Below are 16,168 nucleotides of genomic sequence, written 5' to 3'. Positions count from 1 at the left end.
TGAAGCATAGCATTGTACACATACGAGAAAAGAATGGAGGCAAAGACTCATGTCAATGCAGCTAATTTTGGCGCTGAGGTGGTTAGGTTGTTGAAGGGAGTGTTGTCAGCTACAATGGAGATTATAGTGGAGGAGGATTGCAGCACAGATGGTATAGGCTATAAGACCGCATCAGATGCTGCTAAGAATGTATTTCTTGAGAAATTGAAGCATCTACAGGGAACACACAGGACAACCAGGCACAGACCTGTTGCTAGAATTTGAGGATCTGTTTTTTCCACATGGGTCATTGTCTGCTATGCCAGTGTATCTAAGGCTGTATATAATACAATGGTTGATGCAACCAGTTTTGGAGGACTTTATAAATCAGCAATTGGCTGGTGGGATAACAGAAGTGAGCAGTAGCTCCTGTGGGGGAGGGGGATTTGGAAATTGTGATTGTTCCCAATAAGTCTCTGGATTAGGAAGGATAGTGTAAGAATTTATCCTAGGTTAGTGAAAGCAGTGCAAGATTTTCCAGTACCAGGAACAATAAAGGAGTTTCAATTCTTTTGGGGTCTCACAAATTATTATAGGAAGTTTCTGAAGTGGTTTGCGATTACTGCAACACCACTTACGCAATTGTAGCAAAAGGGTGTTAAGTTTGTATGTTCGGAAGAATGTCAGGGAGCATTTGTTGAATTAGAAAAGATATTGGTTGGTTGTTGGATGATTAAAGGGACCAGAATACTAGGTCATCAGACCATTTTTCCTCCAACAGACAGGTCTGCATGACTGTACTTCAGAAATGGCCTACCATTCAAAATCCAGCGGTGGAAAACCCCAAGGTCTACCAGAGGTCACCACAGGCTACATAAGGGACAAGAAAGAAGAAAGGGAGACATAGGAAGAAAGGCAGGCAAGGTGCTCCATCTAGGGAGCAGCCGAAAGTCCCCAAAAGCAGAGTGCAATGAGGGGACTTACATCTCCTACCCCCACCACTTACCAGAGGTACCCCACTCAGAAACTGCTGAGGAAAGACTAGCAGGTTGGACAGGGCAAGAGATGCACAGATAGGCAAAAGACAAACAAGGCGAACAGACCACGCGAGAGGGGAGGCAAAGAGAAAAAAAAGTGAGTAGGGCGAGGGCCAGGATGCACCACCAAGCCCAAACAGCCACAGCCCAGTCTGGGAGAGGAGGCAACAGAGTGTTCTGCCAACCCCTCAGTGGGCCAGTTAGGTTAAGTGGTCCTCCCTTAAAGAGAGTGGTAAAAGCCGTCTTCATGAATAAAATGTAAAACTAAGTCAGCCGTTGAGGTACCATCTCCTAACACCCAGGGTGGTGAGTCAAAGGGTGGCTAGGTTGGAACAGTCCAGCAAAACGTGGACCACAACGACAGTGGGGTGGGTCCTCGTGACAGAACAGATGACCATGAGTTAGCCAAGCATGGCTGAAGTGAAGCCAGCAAAGGATAGTAGAGTCCTTGCAAGAGGCTGGCAAGGAGGACCTCCACAGATTTATGGTCCCCTTTACCACCCATAGTTTATTTGGTGAAATCAGATTGAGCCATTCCATATCCCAGATCCCTAAAACTTGACAGCATAATACTGATCGGAGGTCTGTTTCCAGTTTGGCCAGGCTATCAGCAAGTTCATTCCTCAGGATCCCATCATGAACTGGTGTCAAGATGAAAGTCACGGAGTGTCAACATTGTTCAAGGGCATACAGGAATTCCTGGATAGCCATGACCAAGGGATGGTGAAGGTAACAGTGGTCGAGAGCTTCCACACTGCTCAAGGAGTCACTGGAGTTGGAAAAGGTCTCACCATTGTAGGTATGGATATGCTCAAGAGCATGAGAGATGGCTACCATCTCTGCAGTGAAAACACTATAGTCATCTGGCAAGGAGTGCAGTTCAGTACGTCCTGCATGAGTGCAAGCAAAACCTACGTTACCAGAAACTATTGAGCCATCAGTATAGACTATCTTTGAACCCTGGGCTGTGCCTAGGATGGAGAAAACTAGGTGGTGGAGGGCCTCAGGATGAGATGCTGCTGCTGCTGATGATGATGGTTTAAGGTGAGGGGCGCTCAACATCATGGTCATCTGCACCCTGACAAAAAGTCAGCATGCCAATTTCATGGATGGGGTCGAAGGCTGATGCAGAGCAGTTTACAATGTATTGAAGTCTGCTTCCCTTCCCCACCAATTTAGGCATGTGGCCTGGCAGTTACCAACATTTCACCACTCTTGTAACACTCGAATCAGTATCAGCAAGGATAGTGGGCAGATCTCCATCAAGATTGAGGGTTGCTCTAATATCGGTACTGTATAACCCTGCTTTTACGTTCCCGGATTTAAGGTATTCCCACTGTTTACATTTTTTGTCAACCCTGTCAAATTTCCTATGTCCACAGTGTTAATTTGCACCCAATTTTGCGTCAACATTTTCCTGCGTTTCACACATTACGAAAAAAAGTTTGTGAAGAAAAAAATGATGCTGGAACGCTGTCAGCCATCCAGTAGTATTTACAAATAGTACATGGCTAATTTTCTTCTCACCAGCGCACTCTACTCAGCGGATGTGAACCGCTAAATTTGTGAAAGTAGGAACAATTCGTGCCATGTCTCCCACCACTGCCAAGATCTATTTGACGTGGTAACTAATGGGAGTAACTGGGTTTGTTCGAATACAGATATCATGACCAATCACAACTATTTACAAACTGTGCCCACTGTGCAAACACAGTTTCACGATTGTTGTGATCATCATGACACCTTTGTTGAACCATATTTAGCATGTTTAGGTGTTTGGTCACTTGTACTGCTAGTTGACACTGTCATTCACTCTAGACCATATATAATTATCGATAGTCCATGGTCATTCACTTCGTGGTGCTGAAATGTTTTTAGCTTAAACACAGCATCAGTTATGTATTTGTTTCATGCTGAGCAAAACATGTTTCGAGAGTTTATTCTCGTTGGTAAGTGCAGTATTTACATATGTATTTTTTGTGGTGTTACACAAACAAACAATGTGAGTGATAGTTTGCTTGTGTGTAGTTTTCCACATAACTGAGGAGGTGCAGTACCTAATAACTTCAAAAAGATGACTACAGTGCAAGAGACTCAGAATAACACATATTCAAACACCTCATAAAATACCATTGTACATATTTGCGCTTGACAACAAGAAAAAATTCTCAAAATACGTTGTGCTAAGCCTGGAAAAATATGTAACTATTGCGGTGTTTCATTATTTAAATAATGAATGGCAGCTGCTGGCTTTTCAAAAACATTGATTATGACATATGAAACTGAGTTTAACGATATCCCATACGTAACGTTTACAGCTTAAAACATTATTTCCCACATTTTACATTTTTCTGCATTTTACACAATTTTTTGATGTCCCTTGAAAAGTGTAAAAGTGGGGTTTTACTGTATATAGGACACATGTTGCCAAAATATGCTGAACTGAATGATTCACACCACAAACCTCACCGAGTGGTGGATCCTCCCACTGGAGGAGGAAACCATGTGTTAAAGGGCTATGTCCAATGTGCAGCTTGGTAGGCAGAACCTCCTTCCAGCAGTGAGGCTGAGAAGAAGTTCGCCATGTCTGTGTGGTTGATCTGATGACTGCAGTTTGTTTTCTGTCACCAGCAACCATTCAGTCTCCCACTGACACATGATGTGCCTGTCAGAAAATGAGATGATGGCGAGCAATGGAATGGGACAGTGATCAACAGCACCATCCCAACATGCTTTCTTGACGGCTTTGTTGACCATGTCATTTCCCAGCATCCTGATGTGACCAGGTACCCAGCAAAAGAACACCCTCTTGCCACAGTGTTGCAGCTGCTGTAAGGAGTCATGGATGAGCTGAATCAGCTTGTCTATTGGATACATTTGGTGAAGTGCTTGTAGTGCACTAAGCGAGTCGTAACAGAAAAGAAACCTCGTACGGTGATGTCTGTGAATCCTCTCCAGTGCCATCAGAATGCCATATAAGTTTGCATCATAATTTGTAAATTGTTCCAGAAGACATGCTTTGAAAACAATATCACAGAAAAACAGCATAACAACCGGTGGATCCACCTGTACAAACAACAATAAAACTGTGGTACGTACTTAAAAATGGCCAAAAACAGAGCTGTAAAAACATAATCTGGAGTACATTTTCTTGTACTGTGTCAAGCTTAAAATCATTTTGGGCCTCTGAAGACATCAAGGCAACAAAGTGTTCCATCCCTGGCTGTGTATTTGGAGATCTGATAGATCCAGGTTTTTGAGACAGTCAGTAGCACGTATCCCAAACGGCATGGTTGCACAGGGCCAATTCCTGAGCAGCCATTCAAAGGTGATTGGACCACTGCACTAAATGCCAATGACTGAGGTGATGCTGAGTTTTTCAGTGCCTATTGAACCAAAAGGATACATCACCAAATCCAGAGTGATAGTTCACCAGCCTCTGCACACATACTATGAACTGGGCTGGTCCAAAAGGCTCCAGTCGATATCCGAATGCGCTCATGGTAAACAGCATCTAACATCTTGAGGTAGGAAGTATGGGCTAATCCATAGACCAAGCTGCCATAATCTAAACATGATCGAACAAATGCTCTATAAAACTGCAGGAGGTGGGACCTGTCAACTCCCCATGTTTTTCAGCTAAGGCATTTCAAAATATTCAATGACTGGTAGCCCTTTGTTCGTAGGTCTTTCATGTGTGGGAGCCAAGTTAATTTAGGGTCAAATAATACACCCTAAAAGTGCACAATTTCTTGAAAACATAAAATACTGTCCTCCATTGTGAGCACTGGTTGGTTAAAACTTCGCCAAGCATGGTTAAAATTGACACATGTCGTCTCCTCCAGTGAGAACAGAAAATCAGTTGTCCTGGCCCAGGTTTCCAGCCTCCCAATGGTCAGCTGTAGCTGCCTCGCCACCGTTGTAAGATCAGAGGAAGAGTATAAGATTGCAAAGTCATCCACAAACAAAGAGCATTTGACAAGGCTCCTGGCTGTGGAGGAAATGCCACTGATAGCGATGGCAAACAATGTAACACTGGTACACTGCCTTGGGGGGGCCCATTCTCTTGAACGTAGCAGTCAGATAAGGCTTCCGCAACACTACATGAAAATGCTAGTCCTCAAGAAAGGATTGGATAAGAAGTGGCAGGCATCCACTTAGTACCCATTCATGAAGTTGGTGAAGGATGTTGCACCTCCAAGTAGTGCCGTATGCTTTTTTGGGGTCAAAAAATACACAAAACAAATGGTTTTGGCGTAAGGACTCCTGTATCACCGTCTCCAGTAGAATTAAATTTTCAAGGGTGGAATGGTAGCGCCTAAAACCACACTGGGAGTGGCTCAGGTGACCTTGGGATTCAAGCAGCCCGACGAGGTGGCAGTTGACCGTGCGTTCAAGACTCTTACTCATACAACTGGTAAGGACTACACTCTGGTAACTGTTAGGGGCACTACGGTTCTTGCCTGCTTTCCAGAATAGAATTAATATTGCCTCCTTCCAAGTTGTGGGGTATTGTCCATCAAACCATATCTGATCGAAACAAGAGAGGCGCGATCCTTTCACTTCAGGGCACAGATAACGAAGCATGGCATAACGGATCTCATCAGGTCCTGGAGCAGTGTCTCTGGCCGCAGACAGAGATGATTCCAGTTCCCATATGGACAGTGGAAGGTTGTAGACTTCCTCATTATGCGAGAAGAAATGGAGCTTCCTTATTTCCGCAGTCATATGGAACACCTGAATAGCAGGAGCTTGTCCAGATGACGTAGTGACAGTAAAAAAGTATGAAATTTTCACTCTGCAGCAGAATGTGCGCTGATATGAAACTTCCTGGCAGATTAAAACTGTGTGCCAGACCGAGACTCGAACTCGGGACTGCTGCCCTAGGCTGTGGCTAAGCTGTGTCTCTGCAATATCCTTTCTTTTAGGAGTGCTAGTTCTGCAAAGTATGCAAGAGAGCTTCTACGAAGTTTGGAAGGTAGGAGATGAGGTACTGGTGGAATTAAAGCTGTGAGGATGGCTCGTGAGTCGTGCTTTGCTAGCTCAGTTGGTAGAGCAGTTGCTCGCGAAAGGCAACAGTCCCGAGTTTGAGTCTCGGTCCGGCACACAGTTTTAATCTGCCAGGAAGTTTCAGTAAAAAAGTGTTTCACTGAAACCTGAGCCATGTCTTCTGTTGTGTCCACCAAGACCCCATTACTTTACAAGGCCATAAGGGGATGTGTACTGCCCTTGCCTTGAGCCCCAAACTTGCACACTGGAAGTGGACTGATTAATGGAAGTTGTGAATTCCTTCCAGAAAGCCCTCTCCTGTTCTTTTATCAATCGCCTCGCATGTTCTCTTGCAGATCTGAAGGCATAAAGGTTTGCTGTAGTTGGACGGTGTTTGAAGTTCCACAAAGCTGTTCGTCTGGCCCTGACTGCCAATCGACATTCATCATTCCCCCCCCAAGGTACAGGCAGTCGTTGGAGGTCGTTACTATACCGGATAATGGAGATAATGGACTCTGCAGCATCCTACTGGATCTCACAAGTGATTTGGGCCACCATCCCCTGAAGACAATCCTTTTGTTAAACAAATAGCCTGTTGACTTACTGCAACCAATTTACCTTTTGTATCATCCACCTTCATGGTCTCCTGTCAGCCACCGTCCAAGTCAGCAGACAGATCCACACTGGGAAGAGATCACTAGTATGTAAACCTGTAGCCACTTGCCACTGAACTGAGTCTGCAAGAGCTGGGGACCAAAATCGAAGGTCAAAGGCTGAAACAGACCATGTACCGTGGAAAAGTATGTCATCTGACCCGAGTTCAGAAGGCAGATATTCTTAGAACGGACAAGTCGCTCGATCATCTGACCCCCGGAGCAAGTGGTAGTCGAGCCCCGCAACACACTGTACGCACTGAAGTCCCCCGCAAGGAGGAATTGGTGTGAGAGTGACTGAAAGAGTTCTGTTAGTGCATCTGCTGCCCAAGTGTCATTAGGTGGAAGATACAAAGAACACACTGTGAAGTTAAAGGGTGCTTGAACTTTCATGGCAATTGCTTGTATGGTTGTGGTAAGAGGGACAGGAGAGGAGTGGCATCTGTCATCAATGAAAGCAGCCACTCCACCTTTAGCCCTGTCCCAAGTACTTTCGTCCCTCCTGTAGGGGTGGTAACCCCGTAATGCAAGTGTGTCAGTGAACTTAAGATGAGTTTCTTGTAAGCAGATGCAGAATGGTTTCTTGCAGACTAGGGTCTGCGATTCTTCACATTTGTGAGTGGTATCCATTTAAATACCACTGCAACACAGAAGTCCCTGTGGGAACCGTCATTTAGTGATGGTTGGTATTTCCTTTTTCCCTCGGAAGTGGTTTTACTGGGAAGGTCAGGGGGAAAGTTAGCCGTTTCCCGGCTCTCCGATTGGAAGTCTATATCCTCAAGAGCATAGTCCCCATCTGATAGGGAGAGAGCTTGCTGATCTGAAGGTTTAACTGTCACTTTCTTCTACTTGGAACTACCTTTTGAAGGATGTTTGTCCTTACTTATGGGAGAAGTCAGTTGCTTGGGTTGAGGGGATGGCTTAGTAGGCTTCTGATGGTGGGCAGTGGTATGTGGCTTAGGTGGTAAGCCCATCACCGACTGTTTCCAAATGATTTCTGTTTCAAGTGTAGCATTTCTCTCACAGGTACACCGACAAGTACATGTGCTCGCACTTGAATCCGTACTCTGAGTTTGTGTGGAGGCATCACACTTGGTGATTGGCATCTCACAGGCTGATGCAAAGGTAGCAAAAACTGGAGGTTGCATAACTCTGAAATACTTTTTAGCTTCACCACAGGGTATGCATCTCTTGACTTTCAATTCCTGAATTTTCCTATCCTTGTTGTAAACCTCACTCTTTCTGCTCCACAGTGGGTGATCCCCGTAGTGGTTTATACATTTCAGAGGAACTGAACAAGTATTTTCCAGTTTGTGAGCTGAGCCTCCACAACTGCCACACATAGCCCTTACGTTAGATCCGATAGTCATGAAGCTCATTCTAAAAGGTGACGCATGGGAGACGGACGGTTTTTAATGAAATAATACTCAGCCAACTTTAAAATTAATGCATGTTTATTTACACAAAATCAAAGCTCATTATTTGCCATTTTAGTTAACAAAGTTATTTGTGAAAAATAATGTCGTCAAGGTGATGTCCATAATTACGAATGCAGGACTCGAGTCTCTTCTCAAAATCCTTCATCACACAGACTAAAATTCTCTGCAGGGATGGCAGCAATTTCTTGAATGATTTCATTCTTCAACTCGTCCAAATTTTGCGATTTGTGGTTATAGACATGGTTCTTAAGGTATCCTCACAGAAAAAAGTCACATACTGACAAGTCGGGAGACCTGGAAGGCCAAGGAACATTGCCAAAACACGAGATAATCCGGCCAGGAAACATGCGTCTAAGAACTGTCATTGAAGTGTTTGCGGTGTGCAATGTTGCCCCATCGTGGTGGAAACACACACGTTTTAAAGGGATTCATCGTCCTCTTAGTTCTGGTTTCAAGAATGTTTTAAGCATACCAATGTAACAAACTGAATTAACAGTAACAGTGGCCCCATTCTATTTTTTTTTTAAAAAAAGGTCCAATAATGCCAACAGCACACCAGACTGTTACTTTTTCTGAGTGTAGATGACGCTGGTGGATAAGCTGTGGATGCTCTGGAGCCCAGTAATGTAGGTTTTGCTTATTCATGGTCCCGTTTAAATGAAAATGGGCTTCATCGCTCATCAACAAAATTTCATTTTCATTTGATCCCAAAATCACTTGCATTCTGTAAGTGATGTCTTCTCGTACAGCAAAATCAGTTTCCTTAAGTTGTTGGACAATGAGCATTTTGTAGGGATGGAATTTTAATTCTTTATGCAAAATTTGTCTAACCGATTCACAATTAATTCGTAACTCAGTAGCACAACGTTTAGCTGACCATCCTGGGCTTCTGACTGCTGCTTGCCTTACCCTTTCAACATTTTCTGGTGTCGTCACTCTGCGTCTCGACCCAGGATGCTTCCTATCCAGTATGTTTCCAGTTGATCTGAAGTTTTCCACACATCTGAGGATTGTGTTATGGCTCGGAACAGCTCCATGTTGACTGACATTAAACCGTGCACGAAACAATTGGTGCGTAGCAATAATAGACTCACCACTTTTCGCGAAACTGTCATAGACAAACACTCGATGTTGCACATCCCACTGCTCCATAGTGGATCAGAACTATCCCCACCACGACCACCTCCCACCACCGTGCACTAAATACGACGCAGTTAAAAACCGACCCGTGTGTCACCCTCTAATTTGTTGATCGCCATACTTCTTAAACAGAATGTATACACTGAAGCATGCAACGTCAAACAAGTGGTGGAAAAGCTTTTGATAATACTTTTTCAGCCCGCTCCTGACCATCTGGTAGCCATGCAACTGTTAATCGCTCCTACCCATGCCTTCCATATTCCTGTCATACCAAGGTCAACATGTAGCTTTTGAACGATTCCCTTCTTTAAGTTTATATTTAAAAATGTATCATCATGGAAGCTGCTGACCATAATAACATCTCTTTTGTCCTTCCACTTCATTACTATTTGCTTGCCTCTGTACCCTGATATGTACTTTCCTTTCTTCAGTTTTTCCTTTTTTATGAAGTCAGGGAACCCCTTCCTGTCTTACTGCATTGTACCAACGATGTTTGATTTATTTCTGGTTAGTTTGTCCATCAAATCTGGACTGGTGCACCAGTTGTCAACATAAATACAATGACCTTTCCTGACTAGATCATGCGCATTCTCCAAAACAATTTGAGATGTTATCGTTTCTTCTGGATAATGGCTACCATAATTACTGTCCTTTGCAGCATAAATAATAAAGCTTCATACATACCTGGAGTTGCTTTCACAGAGTATGTAAAATCTGATGCCAAATCTGCTGCTGTTCAATAGAATAAACTGCCTACATCCAAGCAGTCCTTTCCAGAGCAACAACAATTTGTCAATAGTGATGTTCCTCTCTGGCATTTATACTGATCTGAATTTACACTGCAGGTGCTCCATAATCAGGTGAATTCTGAATAGTTTTCTGCTGATAGTGCTTAATGGATCCTACAAGCTATTGTCAGCAAAGTGGAGGAATTTCAATAAAAGATGAAACCAATTTTCACTCATCAGTTTCCAGAAGAAATGTGTGTCAGTTGATTCTCTCTTCGAAAAGTGCATCTTGTGTTCTGGTTTGTGAAGAATTCCTTGAAGTATGAGCATTCTGAAAAGTATTTTTACCTCATCCTTTGTAGTATCCTGCCAACTGTGAACCTTGGAGCTTGCTGCTAACTTGTGATAAGAAGCTATAAACTGTTGTGCATATAAGTTTCTCTGTTGAGCTGTTATTCTTTATCATCCACAGAACACATAGTACAGCTCATCACATCGTTTTAGAGGCACAACTGTACCACTACTGAACAAATATTGATCACCAAGTGAACAAACTCACTAGGTATCATCTACTGCTGCTCATTAGGGGTTTCTGAATCGAAGTCACTTTCACTAGCCTCAACATCGGTATCTTGAAAATTTTCCGAACTGTCACTGAAATTATCGCCACTTTCTAAAAGCAGTTGCTCTATCTGTGGATCTGATAAAAAGTTCTTTTCGCCATTGCAAAAGGTCACTCACTCACACGATAGTAAACACAGATGAAAAAGAAGCACTTTTGTGGCTGCTTCACAGGACGCATACTGTCGATGCACGATTGAGTGGAAAATGTTGTAAGTAGCCCAGAATCTGCTGTCTTGCCTGAAGAAAAATGCTATCTAGTGAGCGAAGATCAACTAGTACGAAAGTTACAATGGCAGCCGAGTAACAACTCATTCCTATTAACTACTAGCCACAGAATGCAGCAGACAGATATATCCGTCATGCCCACTTAAAGAGGTAATGTGATGAATGAAGATGGTGTGCATGAATGGTATCATCTGTTTGAGAGTGGATTGACAAATGTTCAGAATGATGCCAGAAGTGTCCATAACTTCTAAAGTCAGCAACTAACAGGTACAGTAAATGACTTCTTTGTACATCCGCCCCACAGTCCAGACCTTGACCAAATCGTTTACACCTATTACGCACATGAAGAAGTGGCTTGGTTCTCAACTCAGAATTGAATGAAGAAGTTCAAGATGTCACAAGTTGGCTGCAATGTTGGGTGGCAGAATGTTATCCAATATGAAATTTGTCAACTACTTTTGAAGATATAATTGCTTAAATGTTGATGGAGATTATGTAAAGAAGTAATGACAAGTTGTAACTATAAGATTTTTCTTATATTTTTCTTTAACTATTTTGGTATTTTTCATAGCCTGGTGGAGGTTACTTTTCAGATGGTCCTCCACTATAACGTTGTGTGTTTTCAGATGCACTGTTGTATCAGAGCATTCAATGGACTGCTCAATGTAGTACACACCAGAGCCTAGGAATTGACTGCCTTGCATGCGTTTTGCCAGTACCCCTTCTCTTTTACTGTTTCCATAATAATAAAATGTTTGCTTTTATCTTTCTAGGTGTATCCATTTTGTTTGCACAAGATTTCCAACTGACTTTTGGATGAGCATTAAAGACTTTGTATTTTAAATAATATTTCACTATGGGAATCTTTAAAAGAGAAATACAGATAAAAATAAATCAACCACAGTAGGAGTAGCACTGAGTAGAAATAGCAATGATATAGCTCCGTAACAGCAATGTTATGCACAGAGATTGTTGACAGCACATTTTATTGATACTTACAAAGAAAAAATGCACAGCCATTCCTATCACAAATGACAGATACCGAAATGCGCGCGCGTGCACACACACACACACACACACACACACACACACACACACACACACCACCACTAATTCACAAGAAAGAAGTTCTTATTTTTATATTATTTTACCAAAAAACACATGACAAACAAAAATAACAAACATCTGAACGAGTTAGGGAATGTGTGTTTCATAACACTTAAATCACAGTTGTTCAGTACCAACTAATTCAACTTAACTTACTTTATCATTACATGATACCTTTCTTTAAAAAAAAAAAAAAAAAAAAAAAAAAAAAAAAAAAAAAAAAAAAAAAAAATCACTTATGAAACCAAGTGAAAAAAATGTATTAAAAAAAAAAAAATCAGTCGAAAATTAACAGATAATAAGCAAAGCAGTACAAAATGTACGAGATTCAGCATGATGCATCAGATCACATTTGTGATTAAGTGTACAGAGTACAGTTAGTCTGCCTTTAATTAATGATCATCAAATCCAGGCATCGGGTAACTCAATGCAAAATTGCATACTTCTTCCTTCAATTGTTGTATCTTCAGTGATATGTCAGCATCATTCATCATGCACAACTTGAAATCCTTTATCTTTGGACCTAGAGGAAGTAACAGTCATTAATTTAGCACGCTATTCTGTTGCCATAAAATTTTGTATGTACTGTGCATCCAAGTACCTACCAGACTTTGACGATGTCTCAGCAGCAATCTCAACAGCTCTATTAATGTATGCCACAACCTTCTCAAAATCTTTCTCTTTGAACTGCCGTGATGTTAAAGCAGGAACACCTGTTGCAAAGTACAAATGATATATGAGAATTTGGAAATACATTAATGATAACCGAACATGCCACGAAAGTAAAAACTATATGACTCAGTGAACAAGTACAGAAACAAATTACCAGTTACATTCTCCTTATTGCAGATCATTAGAGGAGATTGGAGTGAGCACTGCATAATGGCAGATGCTTGTCAGATTCAATCAAACCCACTAATCTGCCTCCATTGTACCTGGGACTGATTTTACTCAGCTTCACAACCGTTAACTTTCTTATTTGCCTTTACTCTCGTTAACATCACTAGACTGGTTTATAGTCTAAAGGAAGGAAAGTAGCTCCATATTCAGTTTTGTTCATCACTTACCCTCTTCTTTTCTTTACATATCAAATGCACTCTGTTGGTAAAGTTAAAAATAAACATTTATAAATGATTCACCAACCAGCTTTGGTGGGACACAGTGGGGGCAAATTATTTACTTTAATTTTTTAATAAGCATATTATAGTAAGTGAGACTGTTTAAAATCACAAATGTATCTCTTGATTTTGAGTTCACTACATAAATATAGGGAGAAAAAGGCTGCAGGTGGGCACCGGACTTCCAGTATCAATAACTTGTTGTTATTAAAATGACGTTAAGTTCCTAATTGGAAGAAAGTTTTGCCTATCAAATATTTAAGTAATACACAAGCAATAAAGATGTAAGATAATGTTTATTTCTAAATGAAGAAACCATGAGTAAGCAGTACCTTACTTATCATCAATAATTGAATATTTTTTTCTTAGTATAACAAACTCAGAGATCAGAAGAAAATAACATAAGGGACACCAAGAATCCTCTATGTAGTATGTTCTAGTCCTCCGATTGTTTCACTTTTTCAAGTTTTGGTACCATTTACCACTTCTTATTGTTCAAGTATGCAAGTATTTAACAGAAGTTTAATTCTTCTCAAGCTTTATGTAAGTGCTGTTAAAACATTTGTTACTGAAATGCGACAATTTATGCGTACTAACCTAATCTCAGACCACTGGGTGTCATTGCACTCTTATCTCCTGGACAAGTATTTTTGTTTACTGTAATATTGCACTTGTTGCAAACAGTCTCCACTCGTGTACCATCAAGGTTCTTTGATCGTAAATCCACAAGCACCAGATGTGTGTCTGTTCCACCTGATACCAGAGAATAACCACAGTCAAGTAAACCTTTTGCCAAGGCTTTCGCATTCAGAAGAACTTGGTTTTGATATTTTCTGAACTCTGGTGTACAGGCCTAAAATAAAAACAGAATGATCTTAAACCATGTAAAGTTCTAAGGGCTAGATCTGAATAAAAATCTAAATTGGAAGGTACACATTGACTACTTAGCAAATAAACTTGACAGCTTAGCATCTGCATTGTGTATTTTGGTGGGCTCCACAAATATATATACACCAGAAAGATTGTCTATCAATGATACTTTGAGTCAGTTATTTGTCATAGCATAATTTACTGGGGAAATTAGCAAATGTGATGAGACTACTAGTATTACAAAAGGAAATAACTAGGAAAATTTGTGTGGTCGAACAAGTATCCTGTCAACCACTCTTAAAAATTTAATAAATCTATATATTCCCTCCCTTCACATATATGAAGCGTTGTTATTCTTACATACAAATCAGCACACACATTAAACTCTTTCTGTTTCAACCACAGCACTTGCCACAGAAAGAATTTTAAACTCCCAACACACTGTTTAAAACTATGCCCAAACAACAAAGTATGTGTGGTTTAAAATTTACTATAAAATAAAAGGCAGCAATGTATTTAACATGGAGCTTGGTTCATTGAAAAGATTAGTCTTTACTTTTCTTGTGGAAAAGTGTCGTTATTCTATTGAAGCAATCATTGAGGACAGAGTATGTATTTGTGTAGCAGTAACTCAGAAATGCATGTAAGATAATGTAAACTTTTGGATTTCCGTTTAAGAAAGGTTTCTTATTGTGAGTGTGATATGTCTCCTGTAAATCAAATCAAATGATTTGAAAATTTTATGTTACAAGATAAATAAATCACATTTCATATATTTCACAATGATAAACAGTGAACCTATTATCTTACATAACCAATGAATTTTTAAAATAACAAGGAGCCTTAAATGTTGGTTCTTTCTAACTGAATAGATTAAGTGAAACTGCAGTGTTAATATAATGAAGAAAGACAGACATAGTCTACGTCACTACATCCAGATTACTGGTTAAGAGCTTTGTTATAGGTCATCCTCAGAGCCAATTACCTAATACAAGGAGAGACAGGGCTACAATAGTACACGGATGATTGTAATGTGATATAAAAATACAAACAGTGGCACTATATTAGTAAAAAATAAAACATCAATACCTAATTACTGCAAAGTGCAGCTCATCAGCAGGACAAAGATTCAGTTACAGCTATGGGAAGTTGTGCAAAAGGAACTGCAAAGGAAGTTATGCACATATTGTTACATGGCTGATGACATATTCCAGTGCCCTCATATGATTAAAGCTGCCTTTGAAATAAGTTAAAATTTCAAAGTAAAAGCCTAAACAAAATATTAAATACATGATCTATTATACACAAATGACAATACATGATTTATTATACACAAAGTCAAAAATATACATGTTCAAATAACTTACGGGAATACAGCTGGGTGAAGTCATCGACAACTGCTGACATTTTGACAGGTGACCACCCAGTCATTTTCAAAGCAGAAGTGCAGCAAGTAAGCACCGTGCAAGTGACCCCTGTCATTTTCAAGGCAAAACTGCAGAAAGTAAGCACTGCATTTTTGCCTTGAAAATAGGCAGAGTTCACCCGTTGAAATAGCAGGGTTGTCAGTGATGTCACTCAGCTGCATTTCCATTAGTTATTTGAAACTGCATATGCCGGGAAAACTCAGGTCTCATAAACATACATGCTTATGGAAAAAACAAATGATGGTAGTCAAGACAGCACTACCCACAGCCAGACAACCTCACAGACCATGCATCAAATGGACATATTCAAAATCATAGAATCAGTGATACAACAGGTACCCTAGATTGAACAAAGATCATCATCATCTTATAGCATATTTGTGTGAATATAAACCACACATTTTTCCCTGACTTTTGGCTTGAAAAGTCACAGTGTGGCCTATTATCAACATTTTCCGTCCTCAGATCATAAATTGTCAATTTCAAAATCAAGTGTACATGTATCTTGAGGGTTGAGAAACTTATTACAGTAGCTGTTCTTAACAAAAAGAAAAGAGTCTGTTTTGCAAAACTGTGTCAGCTTGTTTACACACTTGTTCACTTTGTAAAGAACCATGGCACAGTGACTGATGCGAGTCAATGTTTTGATATAAATTGAACGGCCTCCCTTGGTACTAACAGCTGTTTCAATGGAGCCAACCATAGTTAGCAGATGACAGTGTGTTCAATGTGTGCTTGTGAACAAAAGCAGAGGCACATACCATACAGAATTCCACATCACAGAAATGTTACATGTATTTGAATTTGCAGTAGTTCAAATTTGATGATGTGA

At 40.7% G+C, this 16,168-nt stretch overlaps 1 protein-coding gene across 1 annotated transcript in view; it reads right to left on the bottom strand.

Annotated features, from left to right (window-relative positions):
• Positions 1-12,178: 12,178 nt before the first annotated feature.
• LOC126469934 (serine hydroxymethyltransferase, mitochondrial-like) overlaps positions 12,179-16,168 on the bottom strand; it is a 119,982-nt gene continuing 115,992 nt past the window's right edge. Inside the window, exons 8-10 of the mRNA XM_050097333.1 lie at positions 13,637-13,892; positions 12,527-12,634; positions 12,179-12,444 (exon numbers count right to left, since the gene is read on the bottom strand). Of these exons, the coding sequence (XP_049953290.1) occupies positions 12,314-12,444; positions 12,527-12,634; positions 13,637-13,892 (495 nt within the window). The 3' untranslated portion in view covers positions 12,179-12,313. The remainder of the gene's footprint in view (positions 12,445-12,526; positions 12,635-13,636; positions 13,893-16,168) is intronic.

The sequence above is a fragment of the Schistocerca serialis genome, chromosome 3 (genome assembly GCF_023864345.2).
Source record: "Schistocerca serialis cubense isolate TAMUIC-IGC-003099 chromosome 3, iqSchSeri2.2, whole genome shotgun sequence".
Lineage (NCBI taxonomy): Eukaryota > Metazoa > Arthropoda > Insecta > Orthoptera > Acrididae > Schistocerca > Schistocerca serialis.
The sequence above is the reverse complement of the archived record's forward strand: the minus strand, read 5'-3'. Positions and strand labels throughout refer to the sequence as shown.